Below are 24,018 nucleotides of genomic sequence, written 5' to 3' on the forward strand. Positions count from 1 at the left end.
TTCTCAGCAGTACTCAATCTATGTCAGCCACTGTATTCAACTCCGTACACACATTCTCTCTCTCAGTGATCTTTCCAAGGCAGTGTTCTGCCATTTGTTAAACAAGGAAATGTGTTTTCGGCAAAATCCAAATGGGCTCTTCTCTGGGGTGAATCCAAGAGAAGTGCTACGGACCACTGTCTCTGGCAACTTACTCATAGTTAGGTAAACATGAGATACGTACAATCTTTTCAGCCAGGCATTTGCAAAAAAGTAAAATGCTGCCACTCTTCTAACTTATTTTTGGCTTGGGAAAATTTTTACTTTTAATTAAAATAATATTTATATGAATATGTAGTAAGTTTTTAAATACATTTTTAAAGTCTCAGTTTTAATTAATAGGTACCTATTCTACCTAGTCTGTTTGAGTAGGTAAACATTGGCTGACATAATCCACGTAGACAAAAAGAGGTGGAGGCCCCAGTTTTTGGAGCACAAAGGATCCTGAGACCCAAACATTTGAGAACTGCTGAAGCAGACCAGTTCCCTCCTGGCAAGCGACATTTATGATGTCTCTTTTATGGTAGGCACAGGTCTGGGTGTTGGGAATACACATGGGGAAGGCAGGCCCTGATCTCGCGGAACTTGCATCCCAGCTGGTGTGGGCGTGTGTGCAAGGCAACTTAGTCAATGAACACCACAAACAAAACCATTGCGGATGATGTTTAAGCGCTGTGAAGGAAATTAAACCGGGCGGCCCTGGCTGGTGTGGCTCGGAGGACCGGGCGCCACCTGAAGACCAACAGGTCAGCCGGTTTGGTTCCCAGGCAGGGCACATGCCCGAGGGGTGGTGGGCCAGGTCCCCAGTTGGGGGCGCATGAGGGGCAACCGCACATTGATGTTTCTTTCCCTCGCTCCCTCTCTCTAAAAACGAATAAACAAAATCTTGAATTAAAAAAAAATAGAAAACAGGGCAGCGGCTGAGAGTTTGGGTCTAAGAGGGAAGCTAGGAAGATGACCTTTGATCTGACCTGCGACTGCCCCGCCTCCCTCACTCTGGCCCTGCTGGCTTTTCTGTGGTTCCTTAAACCCATCAGGCAGGCTCCTTCTTTGGGGACCCCTCTGTCTAAGAAGCTTTCCAAGTTCAATTTTCTCTCCAGTCACTCCAGGACGCATCTCCCTGGAAAGGCCTTTTCCAACCACCTCTCTCAAGTCCATCACTAGCAATCCCCTCACGGGGATACTTCTTTTTCTTTCTTTCTTTCTTTCTTTCTTTTTTTTTTTTTGTCTTAGCACTTATCTCAACATGATATTGCTATGTATCTTAATAGTTATGTGTTTGTCTCTTTCCCACAAAAACACGAGGGCAGGGACTTGGAGTGATCGCTACAACACGCAAGTCGTTAAATAGTACCTGGCACATGGAGGCCTCAATAAATGCGCCGCATTATCACATATCTGCCTGTAAAGTTAAATATAATAAAAATATTTACCTTCCAAAACGATAAGTAAGTAAGTGTTAAAAGTAAGTTATTAATATAATAACATAGAGACTCTTTGAGAGAATTATTATCTAACAGAAACAGTGCCAGCCACACAGGTAGGGAGTCTCAACGATGTTAAGTGGTCTTTGTTACCTGTCTCTCTCCCCAGAAATAATTATATTCAGTGACTGGATTAATAATCGGTGCACCGTAAACTGTCAGTTAATGTTGGAGTGAGCGGGTGCCTCCGTCCTCGCGCCGCGGGTAAACCGCACCCGGAGACAGACTTAGCCAAAGTCACTCCAAGCGTTAAGGAAACAGTCAGGCCCAGCGCAGCCTGAGGGTGGGCTCAGTCCAAACGTATTTACTGATCTTCTCCACACAACTGTGCCAAAACCAGTCAAAGCCCACAAGCCCCAAGAAAAGTAAAAGTAAAAGCCAAGAACCCCGCGCGCTGGGAAGGAGAAGGCAACCCGCACATCAAACATTCGGTTTCCCGGACGCCCAATAGACAATCTCCCGACGCTCAGAGCCGTCACGTGATTGCTAACGTCACGTGACGTGAACGCGTGTTGCGCCAGCTGCTGCGCAAGCTCAGTGGGCTTCTACTCGCCACTTCAGAAATGGCGGCTCCGCTGGGAGGTATGTTCTCCGGGCAGCCCCCCGGACCTCCGCCGCCGCCGCAGGGACTCCCGGGCCAGGCTTCGCTTCTTCAGGCCGCGCCAGGGGCTCCGAGATCTTCTCCGAGTACCTTGGTGGATGAGCTGGAGTCATCGTTCGAGGTAAAAGGAGAGAGGGGCGTCTGTGCCCAGCCTCCCTTCTTTCCTGAAATGTGAGCTGCGCACGCGCAGGTTCTCTCTTTCAGAAATCCCGCACCCGGTTTACAAATGGGGAAGCTGCCTCAGGGAATGTAAGGACTTCTTAGTCTCCCCAGTGAGTGGTGACTAGTATTTCGCTCCGGTCTGCTGGCGGAGGTGCATCAACTTGACATTTCTGGTGGCACGTGGGCTTGGAGTTCTCACTGTCCCTGTTCCAGGTTCTCAGCCAACTGCTCGTGTCCCGGGCTGTTCTTTTTCCGCCTTTGACCTCCTTTTCCCACCCCTCCGCAGCACACCTTACCGCTGGGCTCCACTCTTTCTCGGTCTTACGAAGTAATGAGAATCTTGGAGCTGAAATGGACTTAAAAGTTGTGCGGAACTCAGTACTAAGGGCCGGGAGGGCCAAGGGAGGGGGAAAGCCGGGGGTCAGGGCGGAAGGGAGGCAGACAGAAATGATCCAAAATAAGAGTTTGGCCCAAAAAGTGTACCCTGTAGCTACGAAGATGGGAAATGATAGTAAACAAAGGAGAGATAAAAGTGCGTGCTTTGGTTCCTTCCCGTGTCCTGTCTAAAGGGGAAGCTGAGCCATTAGTGTGTGGAAATAAAATAACTTCTAACTGGAGTGACTTTTTCACCTTTTTAAGTCCTGGTCAGGTGGGTTTTATACAGTGCCTATGTGATAGCACGATAGTACGTGGTGAGGTTGCAGGTGGTTGCATTGTTGGGGAAGCATCGCAGAATGCCTGTGCTGATGGAGTGCGCATTCGGAAGTTTGGAGAGAACTGAGTTAAGGCGGGCAGCGGTGAAGGAGAGACAGGCAGGCGTTGCAGCGGCGTCTAGCACTGAGCTGCGGCGGCTCTCACTGGTGAGCGCTTGCGGAAGGACTGGCCCTGGAGAAGCCTTGGCCAAAGCTGACCCCCAGCTCCCTAATGCTTGAAAACCCTTTGGTGTCCAGCTGTGACTCGGGATGAGACCGGGAGGTTTGCTGAGGTTTCCCCAGTACTGCATGTTCAAGACTCAGCTCTGAAGCCATCTCTTCTTACTCTGGCCACACAAGACTTTTCCTGCCAACGCCGTATGTTTTCCCTGTGGGATCCCAGGTCCCATCCCCCAGCTCACACATCACTTCCTCAGTGCCGCTTCCCTGGCACCTTCGGAGCACCAACCCCGACCAGGCTCCCGGACGTCAGAGACCCCCCGCCCCCCCCGACACCCCACCTTTTCTCCCATTTTATCAGTAGTACTAATACAATGGTGGCATAGAGCAAATGCTTGGTGAATATTTGTCAAACCATTAAGGAAGCTGTTGTGTGTCAGGCCCTGTCCTGAGTGCTAAGGACACAGAGAAACCAGTCCTTGTTTCCCAGGAGCTCATGACAGCACAGTGGGAGGAACAGATAAAAATGGCAGGCAGTGGCCGAGCTGAGGGTCGATGCTCTGACAGAAGAAACCTGGAATCCTGTAAGGGCGTGGCTGTCAGACGAGGCTTTCCAGAGAACTGAAACCCAAAAGGGCACCGGGACTCAGTAGCTACATGGCAGGGGGAGAGGTGCTGCCTGGACCCTCCTCTGGCGCTGGGTGAGCGACCCCCAGGCTCCTGTCAAGACTCAGCTCAAGGCCCGTGCTCATTTCCGGTTCCCCTGCTGCGGCCTGCGGGGGGGGGGGGGGGGGGGGGGGGTGGACGGACCTCTGTTCCACAGCCTCCCGTGGCTCAGGAACTGCTCGCCCGCTCTTCTTTGCTCCTCCAGTGCTCCCCTGAGGTCTCTGACTTGCTCGATCAATTGCTTTGTCAGTGCTTTCTGATGGAGTGCGTTTATCGAGACCGTGCCGCTGGTTGTGGGAGGAACCCTGGAGAGCATGCCCTCCCTTACCAATGGAGAGGCGGAGGCTCCGAGGGGGGATGGCTGGCCAGACCCTCCGTGTGTGGAAAGGGGCCCACCACTCAGGCCTCCTGACTTTCCAGGCAAAGGCTCTGTGTGTGACATATGCTAACAGTCATAACCTTTTTGTAGTTGGCCGCGCGCTGCTTCTCCACGCACCTCTTTATAAAGGTCTGTGTTTATTTTATTTTTTTTAAGGGGGATGAGGATACTAAGATTCCTGCCATCAGGTTTCCTCCCACCCTAGCTGGTGGCCTTGCTGGCGCTGGGGGAGCAGCCCAGCTATCCGCAGCGTGGGACTGGTTGACATCCTGGCCGGGATGTTGTCCAGTAGCCACAGGTTCCCCGAGCAGGGCCACCCGCCTCATGTCCCAAATCCAAAAGGAGTCATCTTTCAGAGCATTACACAGAATGGGAAGCCTGTTTTTTCTGATTTATGGAGCAGTTACAGGGATTTGCCCCGGGGCGGGGGTGGGGGGACACGCTGGAATCCTGTGGTTTTTCTCTATAAATCAAATGGCAGCAACTGCGGGCAGAGGGTCCTCACATCTGGCCGATGGCCTGACTTTGGGCCCAGGTCTCCTTGCCTTGTGCCAGATGTGGTGTGCCTGCTGCTGGCACGGCTCTGCTTTCCTGGGGGCCGGGCTCCCTGTCTGACCCGCTCCCCCAGCTCCCGTCCAGTTCTCTTCCTGGCCGCACTGCCCTTTGTTAGGCTTCCTTTGTCTGTGGACCTCCCTGGCTGAGTCTCATAGACATCTGGATCATTGTCCCTTTAGGGAGAACTCCGTCTCTGGGGCCTGTTTATCCACATGACGCCAACCTCGTTCTCTTGAGCTGGCCGGTCGGTCATTAGCACGTGTTTATTGTGTGCCAAGTGGTGTTGCTGCATTAGGCGCACAGTGCACAAGACACGCTTCCCACCTGCCAGGAGGGGGCCGCTAACACTGGACTGGAAGAGTGGAATGAAGTCGGTTAACTGTGTGCAGAACAACAAAACTGGGCTTGGAGATAGAGCCTGAGCAGGAAGGGTGCCATTTCAAAGGAGCAGAGAGCGGTGGTCTCCCGAGCAGGTCATGACTGAGCTGAGGCCTGAATGGGTGATACAGGTCATGTGACATTGGAGGGAGGGGCCACGAGTAGGACTGGAATAAGGGTCCAGGCCCTGGTGTGGAGTGGGACAGCGGGGAGAGGAGCGAGTGGCAGGCGCGAGAACACATGCACTGCTAGCGGTTCCAGCTGCCTCCTTCCCTGGCTCTCCCTCCGCGCACCTCATGCGGCCGGGTTACGAGTTTCTTCATTGGTATGATGTCTTGTTTGGGGTGCAGCCCAGAAGCTAGCAACTCATTGAACAACTTCAAGAGAAGTTATTCCTTACTCTGAAGTAAGATTTTTGACATGGGAGTGACTTTTTTTTCTCTGTGTTATGTTTTGATCAAACAGGCTTGCTTTGCGTCTCTGGTAAGTCAGGAGTACGTGAATGGCACTGATCAGGAAGAAATTCGAACTGGTAAGAATTCCCTCTTTTTAGACAATGTTCTTGCCTTGAGCAAGATTCTTGATTGCTGATTTTACACTTGATATATTTCAGTCCTGCTGGTATCCTCAGAGAACTTTTCTGTGAAATAAAATTTGCGCAGATCACGTCTGTATACTGCTGGTTCTCTGTTCAGTTTATTAATTGACATCTTATGTCATTCATAATGAACCACCTGTGATGAGCTTTTCATAGTGGTATTAGGACAAAAAAGACCAATAGTGTGCACTGCTTTTAAAACAAGTTTTGATTACTTTTTGAATAGGCTAACAGTCTCCTGTGCTTCCTCCTCCTCGCCCAAGTTCTCTCCTGGGGCATGTCCAGTGCTTCTGACTCTGTACTGTATTTTCAGTGTTGCATTTTAACTACAGTCATGCTACTTGCTGCAACTCTGGATTGTCTGTCTGCAAAAAACTTGGTGTAAGGTCTCTTATTCAGCTGATAAAAGAACAAGCTATCTGCTGTGTAATGTTGATTAACACGTGGAGAGCCAGGGGTCACTACAGTTGGGGTGGCCAGGAGTAAAGTCCCGGGTTACATCTACGAGAAGGCGATGTTTTGATATTCTGACTGTTCATGTATTACGGAGGGATTTGTGTCTAGCATTTATCTTGATTTAATATTTTGGGTTTTGTTCTTTTTTAAGGTGTTGATCAGTGTATCCAGAAATTTCTGGATATTGCAAGACAGACAGAATGTTTTTTTCTACAAAAAAGATTGCAGTTATCTGTCCAGAAACCAGAGCAGGTTATCAAAGAGGTATGAGCTCCATTTTCTCCCCGACTTTTAGGAAGAGCCTGTATTGTCAGGAGACCGTCTGTGCTTTAAATGGCTTAAATGAAAACCCCTTTCCTCTCATAGGAGGGCTTTACCGATTGAGAAGGAATGTTGCTGGTTGTCAGTAGTGTCTGTGCCGCCCTGGACAAGGAGTGGAGGAGCAGGCGGTAGGGAAGCAGGGCTTCAAGCAGCGGTTTCATGTACTGGTTTTCATGGATGATTTTTCTTAAAGGAGAGGTTCTGCTGCTTGAAAAGGGTTGAAAAGCCATTAGTGTAGATGGAAAGCCCATTCTGGACCAGAACTGTGATCTTCGTATCCCAGTTGCCTTACACAGCGCTATATACACTGGAAGGGCTTTGTCAAATTGTGTTCAATGAATCAGAAATTCATGTTCTCCCCCAGGCTTCGGAAGCTCAGGGTTTCATTTCTCACTTGTTTGAAACCCGGGCATTTGGACATGCGCTGGGGTTGCTGCAGCAACTAGAAAGCTTCGGGGGCATTGAGCGGGCTGGGCCGGGCCACCCCTGCCGCGGGAGAGGGAAGACTCGTCCTGCCCAACAGGCCAGTGGTGCCGCTAACGAGAAACACAAAACCCCGGGGGCCGTTTTCAAAGTAACTGCTCCCGCAAGCTCACCAATTAAAAATGTTCTTTTTATTCAACGATATCAACTGTGGAGAAGGTGAATGGTGAGGGATATTCTCACACTTCATCCTATCAGATCGTGTTCCGATTTGAATATCTGAGTAGTAACATAGGTGTGTTCAGGGCAGGTCTTGCTAAAGAATTATGATGCTAGTATTCATTTAAAAAGCTCTTGAAAATGAAGTTTTAACACTTCATAAGCTGAGTGGGTAGGACAGTGGTCGTGGATTCTTTTAAATGGCTGTTACCATGTGTTTCAGAGTCTCAGTGGCCGAGATGCTCCGCAGCAGCCTTTGGACAGAGACACTGAGTGCTGGGGACCAGGCAGGGGGGTAGACTGGCTTCTTTTGGCTGCTCTTGGATACTTTGGAATATTGTAATCTGGGTACTTAACTCTAAAAGCTGTCAGTGTTAGGCAGACATCTGCCATTGGAAGAGTTGCAGTGAGTTGTTCAAATAGTGGAGCCAAGCCGAATAATGGGCTTAGTTTGTTTAATAGATTTTCTTTGTTCCGAATTTACTTCTTAGTGCTCTTAATTATTCAGGAACTATAGTCCCTTTTCATGAGTTTTCTCTGACGTGATCACTTTCATTTGTAGGATGTCTCGGAGCTGAGGAACGAATTACAGCGGAAAGATGCTCTAGTCCAGAAGCACTTGACAAAGCTGCGGCATTGGCAGCAGGTGCTGGAGGACGTCAACGGGCAGCACAAGAAGCCGGCTGACATCCCTCAGGGCTCCCTGGCCTACCTGGAGCAGGCGTCCGCTAATATCCCCGCACCCATGAAGCAAACCTGAGGGGCAGCTGGTGTGACAGTCAGCTGGCGTGCACGTCCCGCAAGCTCGGTGGTTCTTGCCAGGCTCCCATTCTGGGTGGCGTGGCCTCTCGGAACCACTCCGCCAGAGGATGAGATGACTCTAGTCGAATGCTTTCACTACATTTTCCTCTTATTTTTATAAGCTCTTACTTTTTTATACTTTGTAGAATGCACCATAGCCTGGCTAACATTGCTTTTTGTTTCCTTTTTCTGCTTGTTTTTATTTTTTAAATTTTTGTGTAACTTTCAATCTGTTTCCCGTTTTATATGAGTTTGTATCATCTGAGGGAAAAACAACTTGTATGATAGGATCTGTGAATCTGAGGGTGAGGATTTGGGTTTAGGTCTTTTATGTTAACTACCACCCCCTGCCCTTGTGCTAGTTTGTAAAAATATGTACATTTGCCATGTTTCAAGACTCTGAACTACCTCAAAAAGAGGAATCTAATGCAGCAATGTTTGTAATGCTTCCAGAGCCCTCAGAGTAAGGGATATATTTTGTACTTGGGCCGGAAGAGGATTGTAGTGTCCTGAGTGAGTGCAGTAACATTGTAGTGGAATCCTTGAGTTGATGTTGACTCCTAGTTGGGGGAAGTTTATACTTTGTGTGTAGCTTGTTTACTTATTCGGGTGGGGGAATGTAGTAGGAGCAGTGATATGCTGATTTTTTTTATGTTTTGCATTAATGAATTGGTTTAATACACCCCCCTGCCCTCAGTGACGAGACTTAGGCAGAGGGGAAGGGGGCTAAAGCTCACCGTGATAGTCTCTTTTGGAGTTTTGTTTGCTTGTGTTTTTTGTGTTTTACTTTCTTGGAGCAGAAGTTTTCCAGTAAGGAAGGTTTTGGCTAATGGACAACGCTGATTCCGAGGAACGGGGCCTCGGGGTGTGGAGAGGCCTGCAGGGTGGCCCTCCGTGGCTTACCCTCCACAAATAGCACGTTTGGGAAGGCGTTTTAGCGTCTGGCTCCCTGAATTCGGCTTTCTTTCCTGTCTTGGTTACTTAGTCTCTGATTAGGTTGCATCTCTTCACACTCCACTGTCTTCTGAGCAGGCAGTACCCCTGGGGCTTGGTTTCTCGTCTCACTGTACTTTCTCCATCCTTGAAGGCCCCTCCCCACACACAGCGACACCCGCTGATGGTGCCGTCTGGCCTGGCTGCTACCTGGTCCCTGGCACCTGCAATGCTTTCTCTGCGGCACCGCCAGGACACAGGGCTCCCTGTCTCCTGCCAGCCTTGCTTGGCGCTCCCTCGAGAGTTAGTAACTTGTATCTGTCCCTGTGCCTCTCATGAGGCTCTGGGTATATAGAGGTCATCTGTTATTGATAGTTTTTGCAGAGCACTGTTACCCATTTTTGTCTGTGTATGATGTACAGCTGGTGGCCACTGAATCCCCTCAGTGAAAATGTGTGGGTTAAACAGCTTTTAAAAACTGTTTTTTCTCACATTCTATGACTTCAGGGTTGTCAACCTGGTCATCTCCCACTAATTAGAATCTTAATTGGCAGCTTTAGATTTCTTCATTAAAGACCTAAACAAACTTAAGTTTTAAGCATTTTTCAATAATGAGGTTCTTGGTAAAAAGTTAACTTGGTGCTTAGTGAAAATATTTTGAATTAATGTATCAGTTACTGCCATTTTTTGTTAAATTCAGAAAATCTGGAAAATAAATTTTTAATCTTGTCTGTCTGTAAGTATCTCTTCATTTTAAATGACATCTTGCTGGTTGATGATCAAGAAGACCCTCCTTCAGGGGGCAAGTTAAAAGCCAACATCTGGGATTTCCCGCACCCTCCCACTCCCGTCATGGGAAGCGCGCCCGCACCTCCAGGGCGCCTTTTCTCCTGTTCCATCTGCCGAGGTGCCGCCTGGGTATGACCACCGCACCCACAAGTGTTCGGTCCCAGGCCAGGTGCCGTCCCTAGGGCTCACCCCTCGGCCCCCGCGTCATCCAGGTCCGGGGCGTTCAGCACTGCGCACGGGAGTCCTGGGCCTCCTGCGTTTCCCCACCCCCGCCCCCCCGCCGGGCCGAGTGGCCGCCCCTCCTCCAGTCTCCAGCCCCCGCTTCTCCCTCCTTACTCCAGGCTGCCATCCACCCCCGTGTGACCACCGCTGTGCTGGTGACGGTCACCAGCCACTTCGCAGTGGCCGTAGCGAATGGACACAACCTTTACTTGAACTCCTCTTTTAAGACACCTCTCCTGTTCTGCTTCCTCTCCTACACGGCCCCTCAACGTCCGCGTTCCTGTCCGGTCCCGGGCCTCCGGGGGCCGCAGAGGAGCGCCGCTCAGCTTCTCCGGGAGACTGTGCCCGGGAACGCGGTTACCGAAGCTCCCGCCTTCGGGGCCGCTGCAGCCACGCTCTTCCCTGCGCGGCCCCGCCCACCGCGGGTACTGGGGCCAGGGCGTTTCTGCCTCCCGCAGGTCTCCGCAGGTGGGCGGCCCGTGCGCTGCAGCTCCCCCAGCCCGACCTTTCCCACAGCTCTTTTGCCCAAACCTTGGCCGCCTTCCACCGTCGTCAGCCCTGCTTCCTAGTCCCAAGGCCCCTCCTGGCTTCTGCTTCCTCTCCCGTTTCTCTTCCACAGGTGCTTCCCCTGAGACGGGGGTCGGAACGCATGTCCCGACTTCCGGACGCTGACCCCGCACTGCTGGGCCCTGTTCTCCTGCTGGACGCAGTCTCACAGCACTGACCTCAGTGGTTCTGACCGTGATGAAGTAGAGCCGAGACCACTTTGTAATTTTGTCTGAAGAAACAAGTCACTGTGCCAACCCCCAAATAACCAAATTCCCTCATGACAAAAATCAGTGACCTTTTTTTCTTTTAACCATTTACAGCATTTTCCTCACCCCCGTCTACGCTCCCTGTAGATAAGATTTAACAACGTAGTCATAGAATTGCGCCCACCTCCTGACAGCATCCAGTCTAGAGTGCATCCCTGCCTTCTTAGACCCCTTGAAATGACCCAATGCCAGAATCTTAAAATAGGTTCTAAGACCCATCGAGAAGCCCCAGCGTGATGACCATGTTCCCTCTATGCAGCAAGGAATAAACCCAGCGACTCCACTGCAGCTGTGTTTCCAGTGGCCTCTGGCTGAGCGGCCTAGGCGCCCCCAGTGCATTCCTTGCACCTCCCATTGTGTCTTGGGGTTTGCCGCTAGAGGCCACAACTGACATGGCTGTGACGGACGAGGTCTGAGGGGGCAGGCAGTTGGGTGCGGTTTGGGGACTGGCTCACTCACTGTCCGACTGGTAAGGAGGACCCATTCTAGGTGGGATGTGAAGCCCAGACAGTCGCCAGGACAGGGGGTGGCCCAGCTGCTGAAGGTGCCACCAGCGGTGCCTGGGGGGAGCGGTCCAGTGGAAGGGAGCCTTGCCGGGGTGCGAGGACTCGGACGTTGGGAAGGAGGCAGGAATACTGCACACAAAAACAGGAGAGTTGACTGCTTACCACCACGCTGTCTTGACTGCCGGCAGAGAGAGAAGGACAGGCTGACAGGGCTTCAGAGTCAGAGGCCGCTCTGCATGCCTGGGCCGCCTTTGGTTATCTCCTGCAAGGGGAGAGCAGGCCGCTGAGGAGCCCACAGGAGGCAGCAGATCATAATACTGCATCCTGGTGGTGATGGAGATTAGTTAGCATAACCCTGGGAAACCTAAAGGTTGAGGGGCAGGCAGGACCCACGTGGATCCTGGAGACTGAGTGTAGACCAAGTAGCCTCAGTCACAGACTGCTTGGTTGGAATTTGCATCAATCCTAGAGCAGCTAATAAGGGCTCAGGTGCACGGAATGTAGCGCCTGATTAGGTGAATTCTCTTCTACCCCAGTTAAAAAACAGGTGGCAGTAATATTCCTTTCCAGTTGCAGGGATATGTGACCTCTTCCTTCTATCATAATATAACCTAGAGACTTGTCAGCCAATCCTGTTGTTCCTCCCTCCCAACTCAGTCCCGAGCCGGTCACTCCTCTTCATCGCTGCTGTTCCCGCCAGGCCACTCGGCTCCTGAGAGACTGACAGGGCAAGTTACGCAAAAGAAACTAAGGCGATTGTTTTTACCAAATTGAATTTCTTAATATTATCTAGGGAACAGAGAGAGAGAGGATGTCAATCACTGCTGGTCAAGGTGTAGATGGCTAGAAACCGTCTGGGTGGGTAACTTGGTCTTATCAAACAAAAATCTCAAGCGTGTATCAAAAATCAAAAATCAAAAATCCTTTGATGCTTCACTTCAATGCTCAAGTAATGTGTCTTAAAGAAAAAGTGACAGAAGCATGCAAAGATTTAGTTACCAAATACGTCATGATTGGGTAGAGTACAGGAATTTAACAAGATCTTTCACTCACCTGCAACAAGGAAGCAGTCAAAACAGATGTAGAGTGTCAGTTCCATTCTATGCCTTTAGCAGGTGTGACCATGAGTGACAGGACAGTAGAAGGAAGTGAGGCCCTGCTTTGCTAGTCATCAGGAGCTGTTGGTGGCGGGAAAATGTCTCATCAAATAAAAGAACGATGGAACTATCTGTACGTAGTCTTTAAAAGAGAAAGTACAGACATACTCCTACAGTGCTCACTCTAAGCAGGAAACAAAAAAAAAAAACCCTAAATGCTTGATACTGAAAAATAACATGGCATATTCATGTATGGTAGCAAGTATTTGCTTTTAAAAAGTATCTTATTGGGGCCATATGTTTTGATTAGATAGTAAACTTACCTTTAAATTACAAGTTTTGAGTTGTAATTGCATTTCTCTCAAAATGACCTGAGCACGTGAGCTGCCTTTTATTTGAAGATCTGATTGAGGTCAGTGAGAACTTATTATTTCCAAGTTCAGTTGTCACCTAACTTCACCCTTCTTTGAAAAATCAATACAAGTCACAACCATTCTTATTGCCCAGTTGTTTCAAGTTTTATTGACAGAGCAAAGATCTGACAGTGCATATAATAAACAACTGTTTATGGGCCACCTTGCTGGGCCAGCACCAAAGGATTGAGAACATATTTTGCCCATCAAAAGATGTACTGAGTCTTGTCACATCACACAGCTCCCTCCGAGGGTCACACAGGTCAGTGCGGCCTGACAGTGAGGTCAGCACCGTGAATGGCCACCCCCCTCTTCCCAGAGGCTCAGTAGATCTTTGACTTGAGAGAACAAACAATCCTGAAACCTTCACAAATGGCCAAGTCAATGTCGCAGTCACTGAAACTGAGGTGTGTTTTTGGTTACCCACAGGAAAACCCTGGCAGTGCTTAATTCCAATGCATGGTTGGGATCATGGCCCATATTATTTTGCTTCATCCTCATAAAGCCCCACTTTGAGGTAGGTGTTATCCCCTCTATTATCAGCTCCATGTCCTGGATTAGAAAATCAAAATACTTAATCTAAGTATGTCATGGTCTTGATTTGCTTGTTTTGCTTTCTTAATTGGCTTTCCTGGTTATTCGGAACTTTGTTTTATTCATCTTCTTATTGAGGTTAGATGTGCATTTTGAATCATATCACTTACATAAAAACACTTTTCAAATGGATCTGACTTGCGTCCTAAGGGAAAATGAAGTTGCCCTAACAGTAAACAGTGGAAACCACCAAGTGGAGGGCAATCTTAGGGACATAGGCATACAATGGGTGGGTCACTGGTGACATTAATAACATCTTCCTATGATGCTTTATGACAACACTGGTTTGTTTTATCCTAATGTCAAGAATTTTTAATGGCCTGGTGTCACAATGAAACAGTATGAACTGTCAATGCCAAAATCTGTTCTAGCTATTGTATGCAAACCATGGTACAAGGCAAGGTATTTGGTCAATTGGTTTTTTAGTTCATTCCCTCAACAGATGTTTTAAAAGAAATGTTTTTCAAACATCCTCTTTGTGATGGATCCCAAGGATCAATTTAGAAGGAAAAATACTTGGTAAACCATTCCTGGTGGGCAGAGCCCTGTTTCTGCTGGACTTCTTTGGATTGAGCTGTTTCATCATCCTGTGTCCTACAAACAAACAAACAAAAAGGTTTAGGTGGTTTTGAAAATTACTCAGTAAACAACTTCATATCCCGCCATCTTTTCAGGGAAAGAGAACTGCTTCTTTACTCTTCAAAAGTTCCTGGACAATGGCTGGCCCACATGAGGATCAGGGAACCAGGGGTGAAGGACAGGGATGGGGAGGGAAGGTCTAGTTCCTGTTTTGAAAACGAAAGGTTGTCTATTGTTTCACATAAGACAATGAGGTGTATTTGTAAAATTTATTTCAGGCACAAATGAAACAATAAACAAAATCCATAAAGAAGGTAAAAGAGGAGCATTTGAGATCTTGCTCCCCAGTGTATGTTGTCAGTTTGGCTCAGCTGAACTCTTACAAGGAAAAAAAGAAAGAGAAAAAAAGGTAAAAGAAATGGTTGATCAACACAGCATTACAATTTATGGCTTCCTTAAAAGCTATTTACTGTGTTCTAGCATCACAGTGAGGCTATACAATTAGCCCAATATATTGAAAAAGGGAAACAGTAAGCAAGGAAGTATGGTGTGTACCTGGCTGAATGGTCTCTATCTGCAGCTCTGGCACCTCATACAAAATAATGAGAACAGAGCCTTAAACAGAGGTGTGTGATTACGAGATGAACCGTGCGCCAGCTCCAGCAGCGACTGCAGGGATGTGCTGGGAGCCCAGGCCTCAGCTTCCTTCGCTGGGCAACAAAGGGCTGGGCTCGATAACGGACCGCCAGGAGGTCCTTGCAGCTCGATGCTCATTAAGATCGATGCTGCCCCATTTGTCCAAATAGCGACGGGTAGGCAGGGCCTTAGGGAAAAGAATATTTGAGGAGCGGCCCTTTCTGAAATGCAGACTTCAAAGCCCAGAATTTAAAATTTTACCTCTGAATGAAGACTGGATAAGAGGGAGAACTAATACAAGGAAAAAGCACTTTTGTGGAAGAGAAGCATGCTGCAGGGCTTTCTGGAGGAATAAGAAGGCAGGACCTGAGGCGGTCATGCATGATCAAACAAACCCATAGATTAAGAGGCCTTAAAGTGCCAAGCAGATACCATAGATCTTGAGAAATAGCCTTAACGGTAATAGTGGACATACACTGAATGCTTCTATGCCAGGTCCTGTGCTAGGCACATCCGATGGATTAATTCCTTTAACCTGTCACATCAGTCTGATGAAGCAGGTGCTGCATTATCTTTGCTTTAGAGGCGAAGGAATGGAGACCCAGAGAGGTCAAGTAACCTGCCCAAGGCCACACAGCTCAACATGAGGAGGATGAGAACTTCAATCCAGACCCCAAGGCCAGGTGATGAGGATCCATCTTCTGTGTAACCCACACTGAAGTTGTCAGCTAGGTGGTTCAATGTCCCTTGTTTAATCAGCCATGAAGAAAAATAAAAAAAGGCTTTCTGGAATTTGGCACCAGGAATAGTCTCTCTTCTAAAGAATGGCCTATTTCTCTGCTTTTACACAATGTTCCCATTTGGCTGGACTGTACTTTTTCCAAGGCAGGGCTTGATTTGCTACCCTTTATATTGGCCCAAGTACCGGGTATTTAACAGGTGCCAGAACGGAGTCCCAATTTTCCTCCTATTGTGGGAAAACGGAATCCCAGCCTCTGCCCCCTACCTTGCGGCTGTTTTCACATCTGGAGACTGGGTGGGTTTGTAAGGCCGGCCCCCACTGGGGCTTGGGTCCAGGCTGGGTGACTTGGTGATTGGCGGGGCGTGGATCCTGGAGCTCAGGTCTCCACTCAGGAAGTTCTTGGCATAGGAGGCAAGGTTTGGCACGCTGACCACTCGGCTGGGCACTTCCTCCATCTTCTTTTTCTGTTTGCATTCAAGGAAAGGCCTTTGAGAGTCACCGCAGAGGGACATTGCTGTAACAGTAAACCATGCCCCCTGGCCTGGAGTGATGTAACAGAGGAGGCAATACTTTTATTTATATATTTCCATTTTATTTGTTTAAAGCTCCCTTTCTTCTGATCTATTTTGTGTTTTAGAAAACAAACATGTTCACTATCTCTTACCTAATATTCCTGTTTTGTAATTCAAAATCTCCTTTTAGATTTTAAAAGGCCACATAGCACCCCCAGCTGAAGCTGGGCCTATCCTGCCCACAAATGCATGCATATTTCTGAAATGAAACTTAACATTTTGTTACACTAGGAGGATAGTAGACATAAAAATTATAATCTCTCATCAGTTCAGCTTAGGTTAGGTTCATTACTCTGTGAGCTGTGAAAAATACAATTCTTTTTATCACTTTTATGATTTGTGATAGCAGATGAGAGATTTGGATGTGAATATTCTCATTGTAACAAATTCCAAAAATATCTAAGGAAAAATGTTAAGAAGTGGAAGATGCCTGCTCTTCACTCTTTCCTACCACCAATTATTATTTTAGCCACTATTAATAGTGACACATTTATTTATAGCAAATTAGAATACAAAAACTCATTTAAAAAATACACATTCTCTTCCTAGCCAGATATAATACACACTGTTTAATCATTTGGACTATTTTCTGTGGGTCTTATTTTCCACGAGTATCCCTTTGAATGCATCCCAGCCATTGATAAATAGGCTGCAGTTACCTTAGGAAAAATGAAACCAGCAGAATTGGGTAACGCACTGGAACCAGCAGAACCAATTTACCTTCATGGAAGGGGTCAAATACCCTGGGTGAGGATTGAAAGAGAAGGACCGATTCCGATGGGACATTGCACTGGGGAGCGCTGCGTAGTGAAATCTTCTCTCCTCCTGAAAAAAACAATACAACTGAGTTTAAGTGAGCCTCTCCATGCGGCACTGGATTAGCTGCGTGAGGGTGGAGTACAAGGAGAAGGGAATTCCGGGGGTTGGGCTGGGGTGGGGGGCAGCCAATGGGAACCAAGCTGTCATCCACTGAAGCTTTCAGGAAGCACTTTTACTTTTGGGATCTTTTCCCCCAGCCCCTCTTGTAACAAAGCAAAGGACAAGCTTATTTGGAATGCCTGAGGGAAGTTAGAAATCCAAGTTCTCTTAGCAACTAAGAAGAGTCTACTACAGAAAGCTAATTAATTGAGGTACAGAAAGGTAATAATTGAGGCAAAGAAAGAAGACCCCCAGAAACAATCACTACACGGCCAATCCTGTTAATATGTGCCATCCTCCACATTTTTCTTCCCTTCTGTATTATTTTTAAAGCAAATTCCAGTCAGTGTACAATTTCACCTGTAGAAACATCAATGTGTCCCTAAGAGATAAGGACTCTTTAAAGATAAAACCACAATACCTTTGTCACACTTACCAAATGAGGATCCCTTATTAGTGTCGTGTAATTTTCAGGGAGTGGTAACGTTTTCCTGATGGGCTCATTAACGTCTTGGCATGGAAGAGTAGGGCTGGGGAGCAGGGCAGCGGGGTTGGGAGATGGGCTATACGTGACAGGTGTGCGTGCGTTTGTGGGAGGGCGTGAGGCTCTGCAAGCCCCTGGAAGGCGTGGGTTTTACCCTGAGAAAGATGGGAAGCCTCGGGAGGTGCCGCACAGAGCCGTGCTGTGATCTGACTTACGTTTTCACAAGCTCACCCTCGTCACTGTGAGGTCAGCGTGGTGGGGTGGAGGCTCAGACTGTGCATGTGAGAAGCTGTGCGGCCTGGGTCAAGGCTGTGGAGGGAAGTGCCTGGACTACTGATGGGGCAAACGGGCTCTCTCCCCTGGGCCATACTGACAGGGGTGACTCTGTGGCCCCGGTCCCCAGAGTTGACTGTAAGGGACTGGGAGCTCTCCAATGGGGTGATACAAGGAACTTTCCACCACAGCATGCCGCACGATGAGGCTGGGTGAGAGCCCAGAGCAATGGTCAAAGCATAAGGAGACATCAGTGGGCCGTGCAGGGTCTGGGTGAATGGGCAGCAGTGGATGGGGGGAGGGGCACTTCAAAGAAATGGCCATCAGACCTTGGTAGGGCCCAGGGAGTGGCTTTGCTAACTGGAAAACAGGTGGTCCCTTTTTAAAGAAGGAAGATCAATAAAGAATAATGAGCTTGCTTGAATCTACTAAAACTCAAATATAAGGCAAGTCATTCTAGGTCTTCCTGAATTCTGTTGGTTAAAAAAAACCAACCAGTATCAGTAGCAGGCAGATGTTTTGGGGCTTGGGAATAGAGTGCTGTTTTGCTATTTTCATGTGTGTGTGTGTGCGTGTGCGCGTGCGTGCGTGTGTGTGTGTGTGTGTGTGTGTGTGTTTTAGTATGTAGTGTTTATACAATAGAAAAAGCAGCCAAGGGTTTTTGGAAGGGATTTTATGTTTATCAGGATTAAAACTGGAAGACCCAGTAAAATACCAGGTGCCAAGTGAGTTCCCCTCGCCCCCAGGACCTCGGTGGTGCCCAAGCAGGGCCCGCCGGCGAGCCCGCCAGCCCCACCGTGAGCTGCTTGATGATCTCCTCTCTCTCCTTCAGGCGGGTCTGCAGGCGGCCTATGAGCTGGACGTCCTCCGGCCTGGACGCTCCCTTCCCCGGCTTCTCTCCAGATTCTTTCCTTCTGTTTCAAATAGACACGCAGTTAGCCCCTCGCTGCAGTCACTCAGCCACCAGCCGGGAGACTTGGTGATGACGTGGTAGGGACGCCACTCTCTCAGTTCACAAAAGGGGAAACTGAGGCCCAGAGAGCTTGCCCAACGAGTGCACTGGCTGCAGAGCTCGGGGTGGAGTCCAGGACCTCCCCTCCCAGTGTGACTTTGTCAGTCCCCCGAGGATGCATGGCCGAGGGACCAGTGGCTCGTGTGTGCATACAGACGCTGCACTCGCTGGGACTTCAAGAACAAGGGGATGTTTGGGAGAAGCGACCTCGCAGGAACGTGTCCGGCTCCCACCAATGCCCACCGGCTCTGTGGGTGCCGACGTGGCTCTGGCGCTATCTGCTGGCCGACACGGGGTGTGGCACGAGTTAGTTCCTGGGCAGAGCAGCGAGGGCAGCTGGGGCCCCACCGCCCTTTCAGCGTGAAGCTGGAGAAAGAACTCTCGGGGTGGTGTGGGAGGGGGAGGGTTAGGGCTGCAGATGACCTATGGACTGTCGCTGATAAGAGGTTAGGGCTTCGGGGTGAGATGAGTTGGGCTCTAATCCCACCTTTTTTCTAGCTGTGACCTTGGGCAGGGCATTTCACCTGTGAGCCTCCGTTGCCCCTTTAAAGCGGGCGTGAAACGGGGAGATTGTGAAGATTCAATGAGATAATGGGTGCCCGGCACATGGTAAGTGCCCACTGGAGGATAGATGGTAAAAGCTTCCACTCCAGACTTTGGATGATTGGCTTTGTGTTAGAGAGAGTGGATGACAGTTTTTAAGAGCTCAAGCTAAGGGTCAGACAGGTGACATTTAACTTCATTCAGTGCTGCCTAACCTGGTCTCCCTGATGCTAACCCCAATCCTCCAGTCCCCTAGCAGCCAGAGTGACCCTAGTTAAAAAGTAAATCAGACCATGTCACTTCAGTTCAGAGCCGTGCAGTGGCTTCCCGGTGCCCCTGAATACATCCAAACTGCTCCCCGTTCCCTGTCATATTTCCTTCATCCCTCCGAGGTACCCCACCAACCTCAGTTTCTGCCACTCACTCTCTCGCCTGTCCCACGGAAGCCACATGAGCCTTTGGGCTGTTCAGTCTTACGAAGCAGGCCCCAGGGCCTTTGCACTTGCTGTTGTCTCTGAGTTGCCCTTTCTCCAGATGGCTCTCTCATTCCCTTGCCCCTTTGTGCATAAATGTCACCAAGAGGCCTTCCTTGCCCATCCTTGCCACTCTCTAGAAACTGAGCCTATTTTCCTTCCAGCGCACTTTCACCACCTGATAGGAAATTAAGTATTTGTTTCCCTGCTTCTTGTCAGGATCCCCATTAGAATTTGTGAGCTCTAAGAGAGCACAGTCTTTGTTTTGTTCTCTGCAGTAATCCAGAGCCTAAAGCAGTAAGCCCTCAGTAAGTATTTGTTGAGTGAACAGATGGATGCATGCATGCACAAGGGACCCTTGGAGCTGTAACTGCCTGTGGGAATGACAATTTCCACCATGAAGGACAACTGAAGACTAAACAAGATGATGCATGGCAGGAGAGGGCCAATGCTAATAAAAAAGGGGGACTTGATCCTTCTGATGTCTTCCCGTGGGGAGGGTCCAACCAAGCCCAAGAGGCAGTCCTATTCCTCACAGATTCCCAGGGCCCTGTGTGAAAGGGGCTGCAATGCCATAGTATGACAGGTGACCAATCATTCCAGTTTTTCAGGGACCAACGGGCTTCCTGGAACTCAGATCTTCTAGTTTTAAAACTCGGGGGGTCCTAGAAACACTGGGATGAGTCAGTCACCTCAGAAAATGATACATCTACTCGTCCCTCCCAACTTGGGGCCACAGCCTCACTTACTCAGTCTCCAGGGCAGCCAGCCGGGCCTGGAGCCGGGCTTGGGCACTGCTGAAGTCTGCCACCAGGGCCTGCACCTCCTTCCGGTGTTCCTGGCGCAGGCTCTCCACCTCCCGGGCCCGCTGTGCCTGCTGGTCCTCCTCCAGCTGCCTGCGGTGGAGGGAAGCACTGCTGGGCTGGCCCTGGCTCTGGGGACCTGCCTCTTGGGCACTGGGGATGTCTCCCCACTCTGCTGGGTGGCCCGGTGTGGAGACAATGGGTGGGGGTGGTTATGACTTTGAGGGCGGGACACCGTGGGAAGGAGACCTGGGGTGTCTGACTTGGGGGACCTCTCGCCCCAGCATTCCATGAGGGAGGAACCTCTTCACTGCATGAAGAACGGCCTGCGGGGAGAGATACAAGGAGCTCTGGATGGGAGTCTCAGCACGCGTCCCCTTCACCTGGGGCAGGGGGAGCGTGGGTGCAGTGATTCTGCATCAGGATGACTGAAGGTTGGGGCTCGGACCGGGCAGGGTGGCACGGGCAGGTGGGGACGGGGTAGGAGGGGGGCCGTTAGAGCCAGGCTGCCACATCCACCCACGGCCTCCGCCTTGTGACCTTGGAGCGATCTTCCTAGCCTTGTGACCTCTGGCAAAGTATGTCCTTCTCAGTTTCTTCATCTGTTACGTGGAGGTGACAACAGTGGCTGTCTTACAAGGTTACTGCAAAAATGATCATGTTCCTACATGTCCAGGACAGTCTGTAGCACACAGTGTGTGGCACACAGTGTGTATTCAACCATCAGCTGTCACTCTCCTTAGCCTAGGGGTGGGGATCCACAGACAAGCTGCGGAGTGTGTCACCCTCAGAAAGTGTTATATATAATCCTCACCCGAGGACTTGTTTACTGATTTTAAAGGAGAAAAGGAGAGGAACGGGGGGGGGGGGGCAGAGAGAGACAGACAGACAGGTATTGCTTGCCTCCCAGACGCATCCAGACTGGGGATGGAACCCGAAACCTTTTGGAAACTGATTTATGGGACAATGTTCTACGCAACTGGGCCACCCAGCCATGGCAAGTACTTGCATATTTCTGTGTGACTAAATCCTTCTCCCCGGAGAAGGACCACTGCTTTTCTGACTTGGAGGGGGCTGTACCCCCAAATGGTTAGAAGACCCTACCCTGGTCCATCTCCTTATCCCAGTGCCACAGGGTGAGTCCCGGACCCACTCGGAGGCGCTGCCCGTTGGCCAGGTGGGCTCCTGGCTGCTGCTTAGATGAGCCTCCCACCCGAACGACCCCTTTCACTTGAACAGCGGGGATAAAATGGACTACCAAAGCTCACTCAGCAGGAAACAGATAACCTGAAAAGTCCTGTATCTATTAGTGAAGTTAAAATTTTAGTTGTGACCTATCCAAGAAGTGGGGGGACGGGGGAGGCAGTGAATTCAGGGCTGATAATGAGCCGTCCAGCCTGGATTAGGTCGGAGTGACCCCAAGGTTGACGGAGCGCTTCCCTCAGGCCTGGGACAGCGCTCAGGGGCTCGGACACTTCCCTGAGTCCCATCCCCGGGGTGGCGCCATCCCCACTTTACGGAGGACAGTCTTGGAGGGGGTAGTTGTCGCCCAGCTCGCCAGCTAGTTATGGGCACACAGCACTGTCTCCCCGAGGTTAGTTTTGAGGATACTTTTGGTATCGTTCAGTCTGGTTCCATTAATTCCCTGATTTGTATTGAAGCCCCGTTCCCGCCTCTGTCAGGGCCGGTCCTCCGCAGTTTCCTAGATGCTGTTCCGGCGTCCAGGGAGTAACATCGGCGAGCTGCTGGCGGATTAGGGAGTCTTTGTCTTCGGGAAGGTGCCGAGGGGTGGCCGATTTTAGATCTCCGCGGCTCACCACACCGCAGTGCAGGGAGGGAAGGGAAGGGAAGGAAGGTCAGGGGCCCGCAGACCCACCTGCGCTGGTCGCGGAGCCGCAGCGCCTCCTGCTGGTGCTGCTCCACCTCTGCCCGCAGCTGCCGCACCGTGTCCTTGAGCTGCGAGTTCTCCCAGAGGAGGCACCCCTCGCTCGGACTCCGCTCAGCAGCGCCCTTCGGGGAGCCCTCCGGGCCCGGGCCGCCCCGCTCCTGGGGAGAAGGTAGCCAGGAGGGACGTTTTCAGGAAGCGCAAAGGGCCCAGGTGCGCGCCGCCCCCGCCTCCAGCCGCAGCGGCAGTCGGGAGCCCCCGAAGGCTGGTGCCCAGGCACGACAGAGGCACACCTGAAGCGGGGCGGCGGGCCGGCGCTCGGAGGTCTGGGCTGCGAGGTCGCGGGGCTACCCAGCTAGGGAGGAGTGACGGATGTGCAAGGAAGGGGCCAGGGGGCCAGGTCTGACCGGGACGCTCAAGGAGAGGGGACACTGAGCCCGGGTGACAAGGCTGCTCCCACTCATGGGAACAGGGAGGTCTAGACAGAGGAGGGGCTCAGAGACATCCTCCTGCAGATCTGAAGGGATCACCAGGCTGGCTGACTCGGAGCCCCGTCTGGCACCAACGCCCAGAGATGCTGTTGTGTTGGAATTAAAAACAACATGCAGAGCTTAAAGCCTGTGTTTCCTTTACTGAAAGGTCAGCCTGCAGGCCCCCAGGGGTCCCATAGGGAAGGAAAAGGGTGTTCCCCGTTTGAGACAAGGGGCGAGTACCCCGGGCCTCCTCTTTAGGAGCCCACTGCAGCCCTGACTGCTCCGCCAGGGGCGCACACCTCCGTCGTGTCCACGTGGTCCTCCATGTCGCCCGCACCCTGGCCGATGGCCCGCCGCTGGTCAGAGCTGCCTACGGCCCTCAGCTCAGCCTGCAGCGCCTCTAAGTCCTTCTGGTGCTCAGAGCAGGCGGCCCGCTGCTGCCACAACTCCTGCCTCAGGGACTCTGCAAAAGGAAGAGCAAGAAGGTCAGGCGCAAGGTCAAGGTGAAGGCTGAAGTCTGTCCCAGGCTAGGTGCTGCTGAAGGCTTTGGATGGAGGTCTCCAAACTTATTCCAAGATAACAGTAAGGAGAGTTCAGTGTACAGCACGCTAAATGTGCTAAAAACCCGGGGAACTGTTTATTGTTCCCTACAACAGTCCTATCCAGTATTACCACTCCTGGCTTGATGAGTGGAACCTGAGCCTCGGAGAGGTTGAGTAAGTAACCCAGAGCCACACAGCTAATAAGCTGTGAAGTCAGGATCCAACATTTCCAGGAGTTCTTCTTCACTCTGAACCGTGGCTCAACTGTTGCCAGGTGGTTAGGAGAGGCAGTGGGCTTCGGTGTGATGGCCTTGAGCCAGGGCGGGACCCTGAGGCAATACAGGCCCCAGCACCAAGGCCAAAAACCAAGAGGAGAACAGGGAATTATCAAATGACCAGGGGCCTCTTCTGGGGTTGCGAGTCTTGGGTTGGAAATTTTGACATTTATACCTACTCTTAAGGAGACAAAACAGTCCCAGGTTCTCCTCTCCCTGCATGGGTGGTGGAGGCAGGACATGGCACGTTGTCCCAACAGAATCAGGATTAAAATCAGAATCACCCAGGAGAAATGTACCAGTCCCTCCCCCTGCCAGCTCAGGGAAGAGTACAGCCAGAAACTCAGATTCCTCCTCTGAGGATGGTGGCTGAGTTCTAGTAGTGTCCTCGTGTGATTGAAAGGCAAAGAAAACAATCATTTCAAAATCAATGTTTTCTGATAGGGCATATGCTATTCAGTGAGCTATTTATTATTTTCTTAAAA

General features: G+C 50.4%; 2 protein-coding genes across 2 annotated transcripts in view; one reads left to right on the plus strand and one right to left on the minus strand.

The window, feature by feature from the left end:
- Positions 1–2,065: 2,065 nt before the first annotated feature.
- Positions 2,066–9,592, plus strand: MED28 (mediator complex subunit 28). Its single transcript, XM_054581970.1, has 4 exons — positions 2,066–2,245; positions 5,602–5,668; positions 6,342–6,454; positions 7,716–9,592. Exons 1-4 carry the CDS (start codon positions 2,087–2,089, stop codon positions 7,911–7,913), a joined length of 537 nt encoding a protein of 178 aa, XP_054437945.1. The 5' UTR covers positions 2,066–2,086; the 3' UTR covers positions 7,914–9,592.
- Positions 9,593–12,862: 3,270 nt separating this feature from the next.
- The window catches only part of FAM184B (family with sequence similarity 184 member B), a 79,440-nt gene continuing 68,284 nt past the window's right edge, over positions 12,863–24,018 (minus strand). The window contains exons 12-18 of the mRNA XM_054581972.1: positions 23,016–23,179; positions 22,235–22,404; positions 20,305–20,451; positions 18,324–18,441; positions 16,573–16,677; positions 15,545–15,744; positions 12,863–13,917 (exon numbers count right to left, since the gene is read on the minus strand). Coding sequence (XP_054437947.1) covers positions 13,824–13,917; positions 15,545–15,744; positions 16,573–16,677; positions 18,324–18,441; positions 20,305–20,451; positions 22,235–22,404; positions 23,016–23,179 — 998 coding nt within the window. The 3' untranslated portion in view covers positions 12,863–13,823. The remainder of the gene's footprint in view (positions 13,918–15,544; positions 15,745–16,572; positions 16,678–18,323; positions 18,442–20,304; positions 20,452–22,234; positions 22,405–23,015; positions 23,180–24,018) is intronic.

The sequence above is a fragment of the Pteronotus mesoamericanus genome, unplaced genomic scaffold (genome assembly GCF_021234165.1).
Source record: "Pteronotus mesoamericanus isolate MK-2021 breed Mesoamerican mustached bat unplaced genomic scaffold, CSHL_Meso_final contig_68, whole genome shotgun sequence".
NCBI classification, from domain to species: Eukaryota; Metazoa; Chordata; class Mammalia; order Chiroptera; family Mormoopidae; genus Pteronotus; species Pteronotus mesoamericanus.